Raw genomic sequence first — 19,755 nt, forward strand, 5'->3', positions numbered from 1 at the left:
TACATTTTTGGTGGTGGACATATCTGACCGCTACAGGAAATAGGGGCCAGGCCTCAAGATGGGAAAAAGGGAATCACATTAGAAGGGAGGGGAAGCCTCTGAACACGTGTCGACAGAGCACCCCTGAATTCTAGGACGGTAGAGCTCCAGATCACCACCTGAAGGCCCACAGAGCAGAAGCAGGAGGGAGGCTCTGAACAGCAGGCAACCCTGGTCTTGGAAGAAAGAGAAGAGGGGCTCTCCTGAGGAGACAATTTATAACTGCACCCTGCAAGACAACAGAGAGCCTGACCAGGAAAAGAGGCTAAAGCTGCCACAGGAGCCCGGAGGAGCATGCAGGGGAGAACAAAGCATGTGTTTTAATAAGTGGACTGTATAACAATTCAGCAAGGAAAAGAAAAACATTTAAAAATAAATTGCTGGCCAGGTGCAGTGGCTCACACCTATAATCCTAGCACTTTGGGAGGCTGAGGTGGGTGGATCACTTGAGGTCAGGAGTTCGAGACCAGCCTGAACAACATGACAAAACCCATCTCAAAAAAAAAAAAAAAATTAGTTGGGCATGGTGGCGGGCGCCTGTAGTCCCAGCTACTCAGGAAGCTGAGACATGAGAATTGCTTGAACCTGGGAGGTGGACGTTGCAGTGAGCCGAGATCACACCACTGCACTCCAGCCTGGGCAACAGAGTAAGACCCTGTCTCAAAAAAAAAAGAAAAGAAAAAAAAATTGCTTAGTTTTAACCATTGTTCCAATACAATATTACATAGAAATAAAAGTAGCAGTTAATTGATCTGTGTGCAAGCTTAGATTTAAAAAATATATTTGCATAGAAAGAGGAGAGTCTATTGGATCATGAGTGAAGTCCCAGCTTCCCTTAGGCATGAATGCTTAAGAGAAACATAACTGTAGGCCTGGGCCCTGGCTGCTGCAGCACCTAAAACAAGTTAATTAATCCTAAACTAAACTAGAAGTTGGGTTCTAGTCCCAACTCTGCCATTAATTAGTTGTTTCCAATTCCCAGGTCCCCATCCCAGGGATACCCAGACTTGGAGCTGGGGAGTGGAGCTTTTGTTTGTGTTTCTGCTTCTCAGTGACTCCGATGTTCCGTTACAGCTCTGGAATCATGTGAAATATGAAGTACAAATTGTGAATGAATAGTAGGAGTGACATGACCAGGGGCAAGTCGTTTAACCCATCTGGGATTTATTTTCCTCATCTGCCAAGTGCAAAACCTAAATAAACTGGATCAGCAGATTGTAAACTTCTTTTCTGCAGAATATTTTGTTTACAGAAAATCTTAGAATTCCAACACATGGCCAGGTGCTGTGGCTCACTCTGTAATCCCAGCACTTTGGGAGGCTGAGACAGGTGGATCGCTTGAGCCTAGGAGTTTGAGAATAGCCTGAGCAACATGGTGAAACCCCATCTCTACAAAAAGTTTTAAAATATTAGCTGGGCATGGTGGAGCATGTCTGTGGTCCCAACTACTCGGGAGGCTGAGGTGGGAGGACTGCTTGAGCCCGGGAGGCCAAGGTTGGAGTGAGCCGTGATCACGCTCTCCTGCACTCCAGCCTGAATGACAGAGCAAGACCCCGTCTCAAAAAAAAAGAACTCCAACATACGAAAGAGAACAAGTCGTCAGAGTAATCTGGCAGGAGCAAGGTGGGGAGCCTGCTGGGTCTTTATATTTTGCCCTCCTCTTTCCCCCAGGGGTTGCCCCAACTGAGGATGTTCCAAAAGACATCACACCGAGCCTTTACAACTCCAAGAAATGCACACTGAAAACCAGTGAACCAGATAATCTCAGGTATTCCTTCAAATTCTAAGGTTTATGACATGAAATAGTGTGAGGTGAGATATTCATACACAATTCACTGTTCATATGATCCATGGAGAAGCAGTTAGTTCCGACCAAAGATTTTGTAGGGTTACTTTCATCTGAATAAGACACCTCCACAGTTGCAATGAACCCCAGAAAACAGTCCCCTAATAATATCTGCTGCTCATTGAAGGAATGATGCCAAGCCCGTGCCTCCTAATACTGGAGTGGGCTTCCAGGAGCAAGCTTTTTTTTTTTTTTTTTTTTTTTTTTGAGCAGTGTTTCACTCTCATCGCCCAGGTTAGAGCACAATGGCGCAATCTCGTCTCACTGCAACCTCCGCCTCCCCAGTTCAAGTGATTCTCCTGCCTCACTTGCACCTCAATCCCATGTAAGCTGGGATTGCAGGCATGAGCCACCACGCTTGGCTAATTTTGTATTTTTAGTAGAGACGGGGTTTCTCCACGTTGGTCAGGTTGGTCTTGAACTCCCGACCTCAAGTGATCCGCCCACCTCAGCCTCCCAAAGTGCTGGGATTACAGGCGTGAGCCACTGTACCCAATCAGGAGCAAGCTATTCCAACTCTTTCAGATCATGGATGCAGGAAGATTGAAAAGCTGCCCAAATCTGCCCCAGGTCTCATATAGATCCCCAGAGTGCCACCATCCAGAGCTAGAAATCAGGCTTTCCCAGAGGCATGTGGGGCCACATCCTGAAATCCCTAAATGCCGTCATGTGAAAGGAGCTAGAGTACGATTCCTGAGCATGTCTGCCATCTCGCTTGCCCCCATTGCGTCCACCCAAGAACCTTGAGACAAATGAGAAAGAGGCCACTCCCCAGCCCCAGCTAAGAGCCAACAAAGTAGCCTCCAAGCTCAACCTGCACAGCCCAACCGCCAGAGCCCCATTCTTCTATCCAAACACACTCTGCTTTGGCCAGATGCCCTAAGTGGCTGTCAAGATTGTCAGCGCCCAGCCTTGGTCCACAGCGAACACTAGGCATTGTAAGTAGCGAGGCGATGAGTTTTTATTGAAAACCAGCACCTACTGCCAGAAAGATGCTCAGGGAACTGGGTTCTATGGGAACTGCAATGGATCTGTTCACTTTATAATCTGCTGGGAAATGTTCCTCTGCATGAGTCTGTACTAAGGAAACCACGTCTGAATTTGCCCAAGTCGATGTTAAACCAAGAACCCAGTGATTTGAACATCAGGCCCTGTGCACACAGTACACTCCCCAGCAGTCAGAGCACACCTACCAGCACGTTCCACAGGCTCGGTGCGATTGCCTGGGTTCTCCCCATGCTTGCTTGAAGGATTCTCCTCCTCCTCCCCTTCAGGGCCTATGATAAACTCTGGTCTGGAAGAAAGGAGGCTATCCTCAAGGCTGTCTGTGGGCTCCTGAAATAAACAGGACAGGCAGCCAGGTAAGCGGCCCTGGAGGGGTGTCAGGAACAGTTCACTCAGCTCAGCAAAGCTGGACTGCACACCTGCTGTGTCCTGGGCCCCATGCTGCTGCCGCCAGAGGCCAAGGCACCACACCCCAAAAGACCTCGAGCTTATTGCCAGAACAGTGAAAAGAAAGCTCTATCCGCTATTGCTGAAACATTTTCTTTCACTTCAAATATATATAGAAGATCAAAAACATCATTAAATCTTCCTAGGTCTGCTTTCTCACCTCAAGTCACTCCCACCCAAGTGCATGTTATTCAATAACAGGACTTAATTAGGAAGGAATAATAAGGGGTTCACAGAGCTATATTAAGATGCAAATGTCTGGGCACTGTGGCTCACGCCTATAATCCCAGCACTTTGGGAGGCCGAGGTGGGCGGATCACGAGGTCAGGAGTTCGAGTCCAGCCTGACCAACATGGTGAAACCCCGTCTCTACTAAAAATACAGAAATTAGCTGGGCATGGTGGCACACACCTGTAATCCCAGCTACTAGGGAGGCTGAGGCAGGAGAATTGCTTGAACCTGGGAGGCGGAGGTTGCAGTGAGCTGAGATTGCACCACTGCACATCAGCCTGGGCGACAGAGCAAGACTCCATCTCAAAAAACAAGATGCAAATACTGGCCAGGTGCGCTGGTTCATGCCTGGAATCCCAGTGCTTTGGGAGGCTGAGGCAGGAGGATTGCTTGAGGGCAGGATCTGAGACCAGCCTGGGCAACACAGTGAGACCTCATCTCTAAAAGAATGTTTTAAATTCTCCAGGCATGGTGGCATGCCTGTGCCCAGTTACCCAGGAGGCTGAGGTGGGAGGATCCCTTAAACCCAGGAGTTCAAGGCTGCAGCTATTCATGATCCCACCACTGCAATCCTAGGTGACAGAGCAAGACCCTATCTCTAATAATAATAATAATAATAAATAAATTTTTTAAAAAATTTAAAGACACAAATACTGGTTGTCCAGGGTAGTCAAATTTTTAGGAGCAAGAAACTGCTATAACATGTGAGTTACAGACAGCAAGGTATGGCAACCCAAGTGTCTGTCAACAGCTAGCTGGAGAAACAATTTAAAAATGCATACATTTGGCCAGGTATGGTGGCTCACGCCTGTAATCCCAGCACTTTGGGAGGCCGAGGAGGGTGAATCACTTGAGCTCAGGAGTTTAAGACCAACTGGGTAACATGGCAAAACCCCGTCTCCACAAAAAATAATTTAAAAATTAGCCAGGCATGGTAGTGGGTGCCTGTAGTCCCAGCTGCTTGAGGGGCTGAGGTGGGAGAATCACCTGAGCCTGGGAGGCAAAGGTTGTGGTGAGCATGATTGAGCCACTGCACTCCAGCCTAGGAGACAGAGTGAGACACTGTCTCAAAAAAAAAAAAAAAAAAAAAAAATTTACAGTATTCATTATCACTTAAACTTTGTAATATAACTTTGTGATAAAAGTTATTTCAAGAATACTAGTAATGCATGAAACCATATGAATGGAGGCGCTACAACCCTCACTCAAGCCACTTAATAGAATTCTGTATAGTGTGGCTCCAGTTTGTATCCCTTTCCAAGAGCCTGAGTCGGCGGAAGCAATGGGAAAAGTTTCTTTTAACACAGTCTCACGTATAACCCAGCACGGAGTCTAAGATGATGCTGGAGGAAGACTCCATTACATCAGCTACTGCAGTCTTTAATGCTATTATACATGGGTCATCTTGTTTCTTCAACTGCTTACCACCAGCCGGCTTTCTTCTTTGGGAGCTAGTCTCTCCAGGAGTTCACAAGCAAGCTGATAGCAGAGGATACTAGACTGACATAAGTTGCACTCGATTGCTTTTTCATCCTTCTGGCAGGTGTGGGATCCCCCCCAGGGGGCTTGGAAGACATTGTTTATAATAGAAATAATGTCCTTTGATAAGCTGTGCTCTAAACCCATCGTGATTCCATCATCTTGTAACTCCATCTGAAAGACATCGAAAAAAGGACACACACACACACATACACACAGGAAAAAAAAAAAAAGAAGAAGAAGAAGGAGTTTGGTCCATTTGTCCAATATTCCATTGGCACACTACTTGGGGATAATTTTCACTAACTGGCAGCAATATTGAATTGTTTAAAGACAATATAGGCTTCAAGACCATGAATATACATTGCTGTCCATGGGTTGTTTCTAGAAGGAATATAAACACAAGACGAAGCAATTGGAATTATTTTAAAAATCATGTGGGACATTTAAAAGAGAGCTGTTGTTGTTTTTGGCTCATCAGTTTGTGAGATTTTACACATTTTAAAAATGCTCCTCCTCACCTAGAGTCTAGATCTTGGTTTCTAAATACCATGAGCTGCTAAAAGGAACCAGGGCTCCTTGGAGAAATGGCTGAATTCCAGGGCTGGGGCTAGGAAAATATAAGATGAGCCCGGAACATCTTGTTGCACCAGAAATTAAGGAAGAGTTCACGGAATGATGTGTACGTGCCAAAAGAACACAGGAGCCAGCTTGAAAAGATTCCCACTGGCCAATTTGTGGAACACGAGCATCAAGATACAGAATCACAGTAACAGATTATAACCCACCAAATAACATAAAAATCCCTGGGCACTGCGGGAATAAGTAGATAAATAAATAAACACATAAATGGGAAAGAAGGAGAAACTATTCCATCAGTAGAGTACCAGCGAATACATTTAGAAGAAATGATGGAATTGGAAAATTGTCACTTGACTGTCATGATAGTAATAATTGATGAATCATCCATTGATGGTAAAACTAGTGGATGAAAGTCTGATAAATAAATAGGAAATCCATAAGGTATTTACAAATTACTTATTAGTTACAAAAGGGAAAATAGTGACTTTATCACAGAAAAATCTGGCAGATTTTGGTCACTTGGTTAAGGTGACCAAAGTTATCATCGCAGTAATGGGACATTATTATCTTACGCCTGCTGACATGATGCATTACAAAGGACGTAACATCACATCTGTGGTCTTCCTACCAAAAAATGCATGACCCAAATTAATTCATAAGGAAGCATCAGGCAAACTCAAATCGAGGGAGAGTCCACAAAATAACTAGACTATACTCTTCAAAAATGTCAAGGCCCCATAAGTATAGACACCCACGAGGTACCCACAAAAATTTAAAAAAATTTTTTTAAAAAAAGTCAAGGATGTGAAAGATAAAGACAAAGGAACTGTCCTAGATTAAAGAAGACAAAGGAAACAGTACATATAATTGCAATGAGTGCTTCTAAATTGTTCCTTAATCAAAGCCAGGCTTTCTTCTCTTGCTATAAAGATATTACTATTATATCAATTTTTAAAATTAATAATTTCTGTAAGTTATATAGTAGTACTATAACACTATTAATTTCCTGATTTTGATAACTGTACTATGTTTATGTAAGAGAATGTCCTTATTTTTTAGAAAATACACTCTGAAGTGTTTAGGGATAAAAGGACATCATGTCTGCAATTTAGTCTCAAACAGTCTATTAAAAAATTAATGCATACACATGCAGAGAAAGAGAGAGAGAAGCAGATGTGGTAAATGTTAACATCGGGAGAATTGCAGGGAGGAGTATTTGGAAATTCTTTATAGTATTCTTGTAACTTTTCTGCAAATCTGAAATTGTTTCAAAATAAAAGGTTAAAAAGAAATGTTCTCATCAAAACCTTTTTAACTTCTCTTTTAAAATTAACTTTAAAAATGAATGTATGAAATATATTAAAATTAGCTTCCTCACTATAGAGTTGTTGCCCCTCCCAACAATAGTATCATACTTTTTGTTCATGCAATTTACTTAACAGAATCAATTCTAATGACGCTAAGGTGTTTCTAAAATTCAATCCATTCTCATATGTCAACATCACTGCAGATATTCACATAAGTAGTTTTCAGACTCTCTGGGAAATCCCCAAAGGAGTTTGCAAAAGGTCTTGGGTGATGCTGCATCATTTCGGTAAGTGTGGAGATGCCCGACACATGGAAAGAATTGCTGTACAATGCTTTCTCTCATTCTTCACCTCTGAACTAAAGGAAGCTCATGCTTCAGCTACCTGCTTCAGGAGAAGATCAAACATGAGGATGAAACAATTTAGATTCATTTCATCATCTTCACAATCAAAGTCAATAGTCCTTCCTCCTGGGTGTCCAAAATTCTTGAAAGGGCTACGAAATGGACTACGCATAGGACTCCGAAACGGACTCTGGAAAGGACTATGAAATGGACTGAGCATATTGTGCTGAACTCGTCGACCAGGATCAGAGGCAACACTCACCTACAAGAAAGAATGGCAACACAGAAATGAACTCACAGAAGCTCAAATGGCTGTGTAAAATATCTGGGGACTCTATGGAAGGTATTTCCAGCTGTCACACTTATTTCCTTCCTTAACCATTGGCATTAGTATCTCCAAATACTAAGGATTCTCTCAATATATAAAAACAAAAAATAAAACCACTCAAACTTCCTAGTTGTCAAGAAGTGACATCAACACGCCAAAGAATGAAGGCATCTGCCATTACATTTTTCAACCCATCAAACATGTCCAATTAGACCAGATTGTTTGAATATACTGAAAACCGTACCCTGAAAAATGAGAATTTACAAAAGTAAAATATTGCAAGATAATGTTTAGAATCAGAAGCACAGAATCTCAGATTGACACGATTGGTTAAAAGATGGTCTCTGGGGATTACAAGTAGTAAACTATTATGGGTCGACAATATATGATAAACCTTTTATACTGATTATTCTCCATTTGTCCACCCAACCCCCATTCAGACCTTTACTACCTCCTTGGCCCTACTCTATGCCCAAGAAGTCATGGACTGAGTCTCCTCTGGCTCCTTTGCTGCGTAGCTTCCAGCTGGGTTAAGTCAATGGTTTTTATTCTTTGGATTTTTTTGTCACTGTTTTGCTTTGGGACAGAGTCTTGCTCTCTTGCCCAAGCTGGAGTGCAGCGGCATGATCATGGCTCACTGCAGGCTTGACCTCCTACGCTCAAGCAATCCTCCCACCTCAGCCTCCCAAGTAGCTGGGACTACAGGCTTGCACCACCAGGCCCAGCTAATTTTTTGAAAAATTTTTTGTAGAGACAAGGTCTCATTATGTGGCCCAGGCTGGTCTCTAACTCCTGGACTCAAGCAATCCTCCCACTTCAGCTCCCGAAGTGCTGGGATTAGAGGCATGAGTCACCAAACCTGGCTGGGTTCAGTGAATGGGAGGCACCAGCAGAAGTCCTGAAAGCTGGAGGAGAGAGAGGCAGAAGTATTCCCCTTCTCCCTGCCTACTTGGGTGCTACATCTCTGGGAGCATCTCTAGCACTCCATAACTTCTCCAACCAGCCCTTTCTTACAGTTCAGCTCGTTTGGTACCCCAGGAGCTCCTTCCCTTGTTCCTTCAGCCCTGGGGATGTAAGGACTTTCTCCTGGACTGTTCCTGGACTCTGAGTGCCTTGTGCACCCGTACTGCTCCTTTAGCTCCCTTAAGCTTTCCCATAACACTATAGGCAGAATCTCCATTAAAGTCGTCATTTAAACTATCTGGGATAAATTCTGAATCGGGATCCTGACTAACACATCTGTACATCACTCTCAAATCATATTTCTCTCTCTTTCTTTTTCTTTTTCAATTTTTATTTTAGAATCAGGGGACGTGTGCAGGTTTGTTACAAAGTTATATTGAGTGATGCTGAGGTTTGGGATGTGATTGAACCTATCACCTAGGATATTTTTCTGTCTTAAAAATCTTTGTGGTAACAACAAAGCTCTTCAAACACCATTTTCAAGGTAAAGAGGAAGATGACCCCATTAAGAATGAGAATACCCAAGCATTCACGGTGTTATCTGTAGGAAATCACTTCACTTCACTGAACATCAGGTTAGGCAGTTGTAAAATGAAGATAATGAGTTCTTCCCTGGCTGCCTCACACAATCCTGTGATATTGTTTATTGTGAACACATTGCACAGAGTAAAGTGCCACACAAAGGAATGTCATTTTAAAGGTTACGGAAGAAAGAAATAAAGTATAGATGGTTGGCAGCTGGCTCCTATCAGGCAGATGACAAAATAAGTAATGATATTCTTTAAAAACAATGAATACAAACCCATAATCATGTTCCATTTTTTAATCCCTAGATATTAGGAGGAATGGCAGGAGGCCTGTGGCATACAGTGGGGGAAATTTTGTAGAGAGGCTTGACAAGGAAAGAGTGGTGAACATTTTCTGCCAACCATGCAATAAGAGTCAACCTTTCCACAGCTGCTCATGGCCTGAGAACAGCAGCACATCAGCAGAGACTCTACATCAGCAGAGGCCTCCATAGAAAAATAATCAAAGCTGTCCAGCAGTTTGTATACACTTTAGACCAGACTATCTTGACTTTTCTCATCTACAGTGATGCAAAGGGGTCAAGAAAGTGGGCTCAGTTGGTTCACAGTGACAGCATCCCTCACATTCACCACTAGTTGATCATATCTTCCCAAAAGACAAGGAAAAAAAATCATCCAAACTCCTGCCAAACTCCTCACCCCCAAAGTGAAGCACTGATCTGCCTAGGAGCTGGTGAAAAATTCTTATTCAGCAGGAGACTCATAAAAATAGAATGTTACCAAAAAGCTACTCTTTTTCATCAAGGGAGAGAGCTAAAATTCAAAGCAATTAAAAAGAAAATGAAAACTCAATAACTTACTGATTATATACTATACCAAACAAATGTGACTATTTAATGCACTTAAAAGATGAACACAGCGAGATGGGAGGAAAACACATTTTTGGTTTCTTATGACAGTACTTTCAGGCTTAGGATAACTGACAAGGGTTTTCAAAATTTTTAAAAGTAAGACAAGAACAAATGTGGCAATAATTACCCTTCGAGATGCAAGGTTCCCTGCCAGTTCACTGACTCTTGATTTTCTTTGATTTGCCAGCTCTTTGACCGAATTAACTCCATCAGAAAACATACTTATTAGGAGTTGAAGTGGAACCATGATATCTAACTCCGATAATACCTAGGGGAAAAAAGGCATATATCCCCCAAAAAACACATGTAAATTTTAAAACTCAAAAAAGCTACATTTAGCCTTCTTTTTCCAAAGCAAATTGTTGAACATGAGGATATTTAGCCTTGCATGTATTCTATCAACAGTCATCCTCCAATTTTCATACTAAGAAAATCAAAGTTATCATTGAACTTTCTCCTTTCCTAACCCCCAGCATCTAATAAGTCACCATGTTCTTTCTACTAACACTTCTCAGTTTCTCTTGACACTGTCCCCGACTCTCCATACCCACCGCTAGTGCCTCAGGTCCCCACCTTTCTCCTAGACTAGCACTGCTTCTCCAGTCCATCCCCACTCTGATCTCAATGACCCATCCCATCTTGCTGTCTGGTACAACTTGGTGTCAATCTGGGCCCAAATCAAGTCACCTTCTCTGTCATTAATTTTCTAGAAAAAAATGCCTTCTTCCTTCAGACAGAATTAATCCATCCCTGTTCTGTGCTTTCTTAACTTTTATACATACCTTTATTAGAGCAATTATTACTTTTTCTTCTGTTTAATTATCTCATCCTATCCCTCCCACTGAGAGCTGCTTAAAGAAAGCAAGTATGCAGAAAGGACTATTTCTGGTCCCACTTTTATTCCAGTGCCTATTCCAGTGCCTGGCCCATGGGAGCTCTTGCATGTGTTTCCACAATTAATTATAAACGAGTCAACTCTAACCACTATAGTGTCCACTCTATCCTCTAAATAGACCAAGGCTGGAAAACCTCCTTCAGCTGCAGCACTCTGTCTTATAAATCAAGGCTGGATGAAAGCCCAGTCCGTAAAACGTGTAAATGTTGCCGCTGTAGCTATACGGGTCAAAGCTGTATGGGCTCATCCCCAAGGAGAACAGTGTAAGGACTGTGCAACTGGGTAACTGAGGCAACATCCAGCCATGTGTAGGAAGACTGGCTTTCTTCAAAGGAGAATTACCTCACTGAAATCCATTTGGGAATAAATGGTTAAAATTCTAAATCCCAAAGTTGACTATTTTTTTTTTTTATGAGACAGGGTCTCACTTTGTTGCCCAGGCTGGAGTGCAGTGGCCTGATCATAGCTCATTGCAGCCTTGATCTCGTGGGCTCAAGAGATTCTCCTGGCTCAGCCTCCCAAGTAGCTGGGACTACAGATGTGCGTCACCACATCCAGCTAATTTTTGTATTTTTTTGTAGAGATGGGCTTTGGCTATGTTGGCCAGACTGGTCTTGAACTCGTGAGCTTAAGTGATCCACCCACCTTCGCCTCCCAAAGTGCTGGGATTACAGGTGTGAGCTACCGAGCTGGCCCAAATTTTGACTTTTTAAAAAATGGTCTCTTTGCTCTTTGTCAAATGTGAAGAATATTGCTCTTTAGTTTCGAACCCAGAAAGGCATCTTTACAACTTGAAGAGCTTATGCAATCCTATCCTTGCATGACACAGAAATGTATCTATACCTGTAGTTAACCTAAACATTGATTCTGTCCTCATTTTCTAAAACTGCCCAAACTTCATATCAGGTATTCAAGTCAATTTAATAAACTTTAATTGAACATCCACTTTTTTTTTTTTTGAGACAGAGTCTCACTCTGTTGCCCGGCTGGAGTGCAGTGGTGCGGTCTCGGCTCACTGAAACCTCTGCCTCCTGGATTCAAGTAATTCTCTGCCTCAGCCTCCCAAGTAGCTGGGATTACAGGCACCCGCCACCATGCCTGGCTAATTTTTTGTATTTTTAATAGAGATAGGATTTCACCATCTTGGCCAGGCTGGTCTTGAATTCCCGACCTTGTGATCCACCCACCTCAGCCTCCCAAAATGCTGGGATTACAGGCATGAGCCACCGCACCCGGCCCTGAACATCCACTTTTAAATACAAAGCATGTGCTATATTCTAGGAGGAGAGGATGAAGAGGGTTATAAATACAGAAATGAGTAAGACCTGGCCCTTGTACTCAGGAGGTTGTAATCAGGTGGAGAGAGAGACAAAAACTGTGAGACAGAAATAGAACCAAATTCACACAGAGAACCTGGGAAGATGAGGGCTTGAAGTAGCAGAAAACTTCACATAGGGGATAATTTTTGAGATGAACTTTAAAAGGTAGGTTGGAGTTCACAAATAGAGACACAAGAGAAAGTCATCCCAGGCTGAGAGAACAGCACGAACTAGTCACTAAATCCTTCCCCATCCTTCCAAGTAAAGGACCTGTTTAATATCAAAGATTTAGCAGAATCCCACAAGACAACTATTATACTTTTAATAGCCATTGATGGAAAAATATAAAAGGACCTCAAGCTACTATGAATTCAGTAATATTATTGCACAATTTATATATTTATATGTTATTACCCACAACTAGAGCAACATATATTTGAAATTTACTCATTTATCTATGCATAGGAGATATTCTTTCTTGGCAAACATAGGGACTTACGAACTCTTTGCTACAACTCCCACCCCCTCGACCCAGGAATCTAAAGCTTGTAAGCTAAGAATTATTTCCTAAAATGATCGGAAGTATTATTCACTTACATGAAGCCATAGTAAAGCTTGCTCCTGCACAGATGAGGGGTATCCTGTAAACCGACAACTAATAAAACCAAACATCTCCTCCATTGAGAAAGGCAGAGGACAGAGTTCAATGTCAAACATTTTGCTGGAAAGCAGAGCAACAAAAGTAAATGACCAATGGGCATAGATCGGGTTCTACTAATGCCACCAATGTCTTTCTAACTATTCCCTATTTGGAAAGCCAAGTCTTTTAGATTAGTTTGGGTTCTGAACTGTTAGCAGCATGTTTCACTTTACTAGAAGAGAAGTTTATGTCATTGAAATAGAGATCTTATAAATAATTCATATGGTGGTTAATAACATTACTGTTCTTCCTCATATTAGGTTTAACAGAAGGAATTGCATTTCTAAGGCATTAGCATTGCTCCCTAGCATCTAAAACAGTTTCCCTTTGCACTTTCCCACCACATCCTACCAATTATAATTATATTTGAAAATTTCAAAATAAGCAAACGTCTGTTTTTATCTATTTACTATTCCACAAGAACAAAAATCTTTTCGGGACAATGCCAAATCATCTTAGGTGGAGGTATTGCAGCTATTTCACGTTGGGGCTTCAAGTTTCTCTACAGGGTTGTTAAAAAGTAAATGAGATTATATAAAATGCTTAGTAGGGTGACAGGCATACAGTACATGCTCAACAAACATTAGGTATGATTATAATTGCAGTGATTTCATTAAACTACTTACCCACCTTAATACTTCCCTGAATTCTTTTAACTGATTATCTGGGACTTCTGTTCTGATGGCTTCCAGCCATTCCGGCATAATACACTCCCAGACAGATTGACTGATCACATTATAGGGGATCAGGCAGAGGATTCGATTGAGACCTTCCTTCAGCTGAGTCACTGTGCTACAGGACTTATCCCAGTAGCCACCAACCTGAAGGGGTTTCCACACCCACAGGAGAAAAGAATGAAACACACTGGTTACAATTATACTCAAGGACTTCCTAAGGCAATGGGTACAGAGAAAGGCCACAATCCGTCATGTCTGAGTCCTCGGCCAAGAATCTTCAGTGTGAGATTGATTCGTAAGACGGCAAACCACCAGGATCCATCAGTTACAGAAAGGAAAACATAGTTACCAATAGGCTCGAATATTGATTACGGATTGAATTTTTAATGATTTACTGTAGATTTTCCAAATCACATGTGAATTAAAATTCCAAAGATTTATTCCCAACAGGATGAGCATACTCTTAGGGCTTTCTTATTCCTAAAGTCTGATAAATCCATTACAACATGCACGTTACACCTGTGCTTCAGAAGAACACAGTTTTCTACTATTGCGTGCTTTGTACTGCAGATTTTTGATTACAGGAAATACGGTAGTACACAGTGCTCTTTTTACCCTATGCTGCATACTCTGCCACAATTTTTTTCCTAAGAACACTCTAAAGGTAGTTGAATCTGTGAATAAAAAGGACTGGCTTTTTAAACTAATTAAGATAGTATATTAATTTTTAAGAGCAGGAAAAGGTTAAAATCATGAATTTACAGACTTAGGTTGTTCATAATCCTGAGGTTAGAGATTGTATATTCTAAGTATCAATGTAACAAAGGTTAAACTGGTCCTGAGTCTTTACCAAATAACACAAGATGTGTGAGAAATTACCTTAATTTAAATGAATCCTATTTTAAATGTTTATTACATCTAGAATTCCAGATTATTCCGAAAAATCAATCAATTATATTTTAAAGTTCCAATATCTATTTGGTGCCATATTGACCAAAATCCTAGACAATTGACTAAATATTTTTAGGAAGTGACTATATTTCTGGAATTTCTGTTGTGTTGTTGTTAGTTACAGGTACAGAGAGAAAAGAATCAGCACTAATAACATTAAGATCCTGAAATATATCATTACTGAAGTTTTTTTGGCTACGTAGTTTATGGTCAAGCCATATAAAGGCTTATTGGTTTTGAATCGTATTTTGGAACAAGCATGCTTTTGGAAACCCTAAATTGTCAATGGCCAGATGACAAATCTTTTGGGTTAGAAAAGCTTTCATATTTAAAAGGATTTTTAGAGCACACTTACCCTAAACAAATGTCCTAATTACCTACAGGGGAGGATGAAATGGAAAGAAGGACACAAAAAGTATCACAGCTAGCCTAAAAGCTTCCTTAATGAAATTAAACAACAGAAATCAGATTTAGAACAACAATTTAAATCTACACCCACTATAAACTCCCCTTCACTACCTTCCTCCTGCACATGGCCCAGTGGGAGGCTGATAGTTCAGTCTGATAGGAGATATTATGGAACACTTTCCTCTACAGGTCAATGGGCTGAAGTGGAATGATATGCTCAGAGGGCAGGAATTTATCCTAAAGGCTCTGTTAAAAGATTTATAAAAACATTCCAAAGGCACACAGCTCTAAATTCAGAAGCCCTGGAACGCAGGAATCTTTTGGTTTCCACATCAGTTGGAAATCTTCTCTCTGACATAAAGGGACAATTTCAAAATAGTGCAGTTGGATGGGCAGGCCAATCCCTTAACTGGCTGAGTCCACCACCCAGTTCTTTGAAGAATTAAAAATAACTGTTCTAGGCTGAGGCGAAAGGATCTCCTGAGGCCAGGAGTTCAAGACCAGCCTGAGCAGCATAGTGAGACCCTGTCTCTAAACAAATTTTTTTTTTAATTAGCCGGGCATGGTGGTATGCACCTGTAGTTCCATCTACTCGGGAGGCTGAGGTGGGAGGATCGACTGAGCCAGAAGTTTGAGGCTGCAGTGAGCTATGGTTGTGCTACTGTACTCCAGCCTGGGCCACAGAGCAAGACCCCATATTAAATAAATAAATAAATATTTTTTAAAAATAAATAAATGTCCTGGCTTTACTGAGTCTTTACAAAAACACAAATGTGGCCTTAGGAAAAACCTAAAGCACCGCCCCCCCATCCTTCTTACCAATCCCAAAACCTCCCCTCCAAAAGACGCTTGCAGATACTATAGAATGCCAGGACACTGGAAGAGGGACTGTCCTGCACTTAAGAAGCAAAACTTAAATTGTAATTGTCCCGGGCCTCAGCCTGGACATGTAAACACTGCAGACTCTCCAGACAAATAATCATCCATTCCCCCATCCTCCCTTAAGCACCTACATGTTAAAGCTCAACGCTGCCAGGAGAATTTCCTGTTTGTCCTAGACCAAAATCTGGCAATAGGCAAATATGTCCCTGGAAATCCTCTTGGAGCAGTTACTTTAAAAGTCTGCATCGCGGGGCGCAGTGGCTCACGCCTATAATCCCAGCACTTTGCGGGGGGGGAGGGGGGGGCGCAATTCATAGTCATATTAAGACCAATTAATAGTCATACAAAGTGTGAAAGGAAAACCTTGGGCCCCAAAATTACTAAGCTAAAGGGAAATGTCAAGCTGGGAACTGCTCAGGGCAAACCTGCCTCCCACTCTATTCAAAGTCATCCCTCTGCCACACACTGAGACAGATGCATATCTGATTGCCTTCTTTGGAAAGGCTTATCAGAAACTCAAAAGAATGCAACCATTTGTCTCTCACCTACCTGTGACCTGGAAGCTCCCTCCCTGCTTCGAGTTGTCCCCGCCTTTCTGGACAGAACCAATGTACTTCTTACATATATTGATTGATGTCTCATGTCTCCCTAAAATGTATAAAACCAAGCTGTGCCCCGAGCACCTTGGGCACATGTCTTTCCTGAGGCTGTGTCACAGGACAGCATCCTCAACCTTGGCAAAATAAACTTTCTAAACTAACTGAAACCGTCTCAGATATTCAGGGTTCACAAAAGAAAGTAGCCATTATATTGATAAAAGAAAACTTCAGCTGAATTAAATGTAAAGGAGTTTAATCAAACAATAAATGATTCACAATTTGGGCAGCCTTCTGAGTCAGAGTAGGCTCAGAGACTCCAGCACAGCCACGTGGTAGAAGAAGATTTATGGACAGAAAAAGGAAAGGGATGGACAGAAAAGAGAAGTGAGGCTGGGCACGGTGGCTCATGCCTGTAATCCCAGCACTCTGTAAGGCCGAGGTGGGTGGATCACCTGAGGTCAGGTGTTTGAGACCAACATGAGAAAACCTCATCTCTACTAAAAATACAAAAAATTGACCAGGTGTGGTGGTGGGCACCTGAATCCCAGCTACTCGGGAGGCTGAGGCAGGAGAATCACTTGAACCTGGGAGGTGAAGGTTGCAGTGAGCCAAGATTGCACCACTCCACTCCAGCCTGGGCAACAAGAGTGAAACTCCGTCTCAAAAAAAAAAAAAAAAAAGGAAGGAAGGAAGGGTACAGAAACAGCTGGATTGGGTATAGGTTGGCATTTGCATTTTGTGAACATGGTTCGAATAGTTGGCTACATTTGATTGGCCAAAACTCGGTGATTGGCACGGTGTAGGCTATGGTCCATTCATACCTCCACTTGTTATAGATCACGATGTACAGAGAAACTTTCAGGCCAAACTTAAAGGATGTAAGGAGGCAGTTTTAGGCTAAACTTGATTTAACACTATATTATTTTTCGGGGCTTTCATGTTTAATCATGCCTTTTACTTAAAGAATTCCAGGCCGGTGGCAGTGGCTCAAGCCTGTAATCTCAGCACTTTGGGAGGCCAAGGTGGGTGGATCACGAGGTCAGGAGATCAAGACCATCCTTGCCAACATGGTGAAACCCCACCTCTACTGGGTGTGGTGGCACGTGCCTGTAGTCGCAGCTACTCACGAGGCTGAGGCAGGAGAATCGCTTGAACCCGGGAGGCAGAGGTTGCAGTGAGCTGAGATCATGCCACTGCACTCCAGCCTGGCGACAGAGCAAGATTCCGTCTCAAAAAAAAAAAAAAAAAAAAATTTCCAGAAACTGGCCTAAGGAGATCCGAAATCGAACCAAGGCTGTGGAGTGTCCCTACTCGGGAAGGAATGCTGAACAATTGATTTACAGCATTGTTGCCGCTGGCCAGACCACCAGGTGGCCTGTTTCTCAACGTAACCATCATGACCAGCTATGCTGACCTGCATACCTTACCCCTTAACAAGCTCTGCCCAGCCCAGCCTGCAAACCTTACCCGTGATGTCAATTCCCGCTCTTTGCCTAATAAAACGATCCCTACCAACGCTTTTTGGAAAACCAGTGGGAGGATTCTTGCACTTCCACTGTCTCCCTTGCTCTTGAGCACAAGCCCTGAAATAAAATCCTTGTCTAGGAAATCCGCTTGGCCCCATGTTAATTTCCATTACATGGGAAGCCAAAGAGTCTGGTTTATAAGAGATTCTCTGGCAACTGCTGCACGTCCACAGGACATGGGGAACATTTTTCCTTCCCAAGCAGGAGGCTTGTGAGCCAGCATGATGGCCAGACACCTCTGCAGCTGATGGGCAGCTGTCTGAATCTTTGGTTCAGTATTGCTGCAACTGAGAGTTTTCCTCCAGCTTCCCCAAGACTCCTTGCCACCCCTCTAAGCTATGCTTTCCCTCTTCTCCTGTCCCCTACTTGTTGTGTTTTTATTTTTCCTTCTTCTTCCTTCCTCCTTCCCTTCTTTTGGTTTTCACTAACTTCATCAACTCCAACTGAATAGATACCTACACATGGCATGTTGAAATGGTGGATTGGCTCAGCCTGAATAGTCACCCATGCAGGATGGATTGAAATGGCTGATCAGCTTAGAAAACTCTGTTTAGTGCCCTGACTTTGAACTCTGTAATCTTCTTTAAGTCTTCTAAGTATTTTCCCTCCCTTTGCCACACCTTATGAGGAAGGGAAGCCTGTGGACTTGCCTGTCATCTGTCTGTTTCAGTGTGAAGCTACTGACTCTGCGTGCTGTTAAAGCAAACTAAATACAGCCTGAGAAGAACTCCATACTTCCATATTTGAGTCCTTGTGGATATAACCTAGCTGTAGAAAACAATGTATTTGGTGGTCCATTTTCAAGACAAAATACCTTGAGTACACTTGGACCTGTAAGCTATGGAAGAACAGGATACCCTAGGACCCTGCATTAATAGCCACTGCCTGCTTGTTTGAACCTAAGTTATCCTCACCCAAACCAGAGGATTTAGCTTAGAATGGAAGTTTACTAGCTTGCAAAAATAGCTCACCTTATCTATTCCTAACAGCTTGCTTAACCCCCTAGGTCATAGGTCAAATACTTGAAGAGTCTCAGAGCTGACTACGATTACAATGCATTAAGGGCTGCAACAAAATACAGTGAGAAGACCCTAAAGAAAATACCTAAAGCCCCAACCCAACAACCAATAAAAACCAAGAAAAGAAACTTAGGTGACCACATCCAGGAAGATTGTAACCCCACAGTGCTCAGCCTAGAGGAACCAGGGGAAGGACTTGCGCACGAGGGGATAAATTGCTTGCTGTAACTGTACCAGATGTGCCTGCTCAACAGACACCCGATCTTGCAAGACCGACAGTCAAGTCTCACTTTTGCTGTACTTCTGGTCTCTTAGTCCTTTCTTTGGGTTTGGACCAGTAGGTGCGCCTCTTATAATTTGGGGGAGCACATTTCTGTCAGGCCTCTGAGCCTAAACTAAGCCATTGTATCCGCTGTGACCTGCATGTATACATCCAGATGGCCTGAAGTAACTGAAGAATCACAAAAGAAGTGAAAATGGCCAGTTCCTGCCTTAACTGATGACATTACTTTATGAAATTCCTTCTCCTGGCTCATCCTGGCTCAAAAGCTCCCCCACTAAGCACCTTGTGACTCCCACCCCTGCCAGCCAGAGAACAACCCCCTTTGACTATAATTTTCCACTACCTACCCAAATCTTATAAAAGGGCCCCACCCCTATCTCCCTTTGCTGACTCTCTTTTCAGACTCAGCCCGCCTGCATCATGGTGATTAAAAAGCTTTATTGCTCACACAAAGCCTGTTTGGTGGTCTCTTCACACAGACACAGAT

The 19,755-nt window shown here is 42.6% G+C and overlaps 2 protein-coding genes across 17 annotated transcripts in view; one reads left to right on the forward strand and one right to left on the reverse strand.

The window, feature by feature from the left end:
* Positions 1-19,755, forward strand: part of LGMN (legumain) — a 1,022,235-nt gene that overhangs the window by 137,296 nt on the left and 865,184 nt on the right. The window lies entirely within an intron of this gene.
* Positions 1-19,755, reverse strand: part of UNC79 (unc-79 homolog, NALCN channel complex subunit) — a 277,488-nt gene that overhangs the window by 123,766 nt on the left and 133,967 nt on the right. For all 16 annotated transcript variants that reach the window (XM_050798992.1, XM_050798985.1, XM_050798983.1 and 13 more), the window contains 6 exons: positions 13,554-13,744; positions 12,821-12,944; positions 10,137-10,277; positions 7,321-7,542; positions 4,994-5,221; positions 3,079-3,220 (listed from right to left, as the gene is read on the reverse strand). In XM_050798992.1, the coding sequence (XP_050654949.1) occupies positions 3,079-3,220; positions 4,994-5,221; positions 7,321-7,542; positions 10,137-10,277; positions 12,821-12,944; positions 13,554-13,744 (1,048 nt within the window). The remainder of the gene's footprint in view (positions 1-3,078; positions 3,221-4,993; positions 5,222-7,320; positions 7,543-10,136; positions 10,278-12,820; positions 12,945-13,553; positions 13,745-19,755) is intronic.

This window comes from Macaca thibetana, chromosome 7, assembly GCF_024542745.1.
Source record: "Macaca thibetana thibetana isolate TM-01 chromosome 7, ASM2454274v1, whole genome shotgun sequence".
Classification (NCBI taxonomy): Eukaryota; Metazoa; Chordata; class Mammalia; order Primates; family Cercopithecidae; genus Macaca; species Macaca thibetana.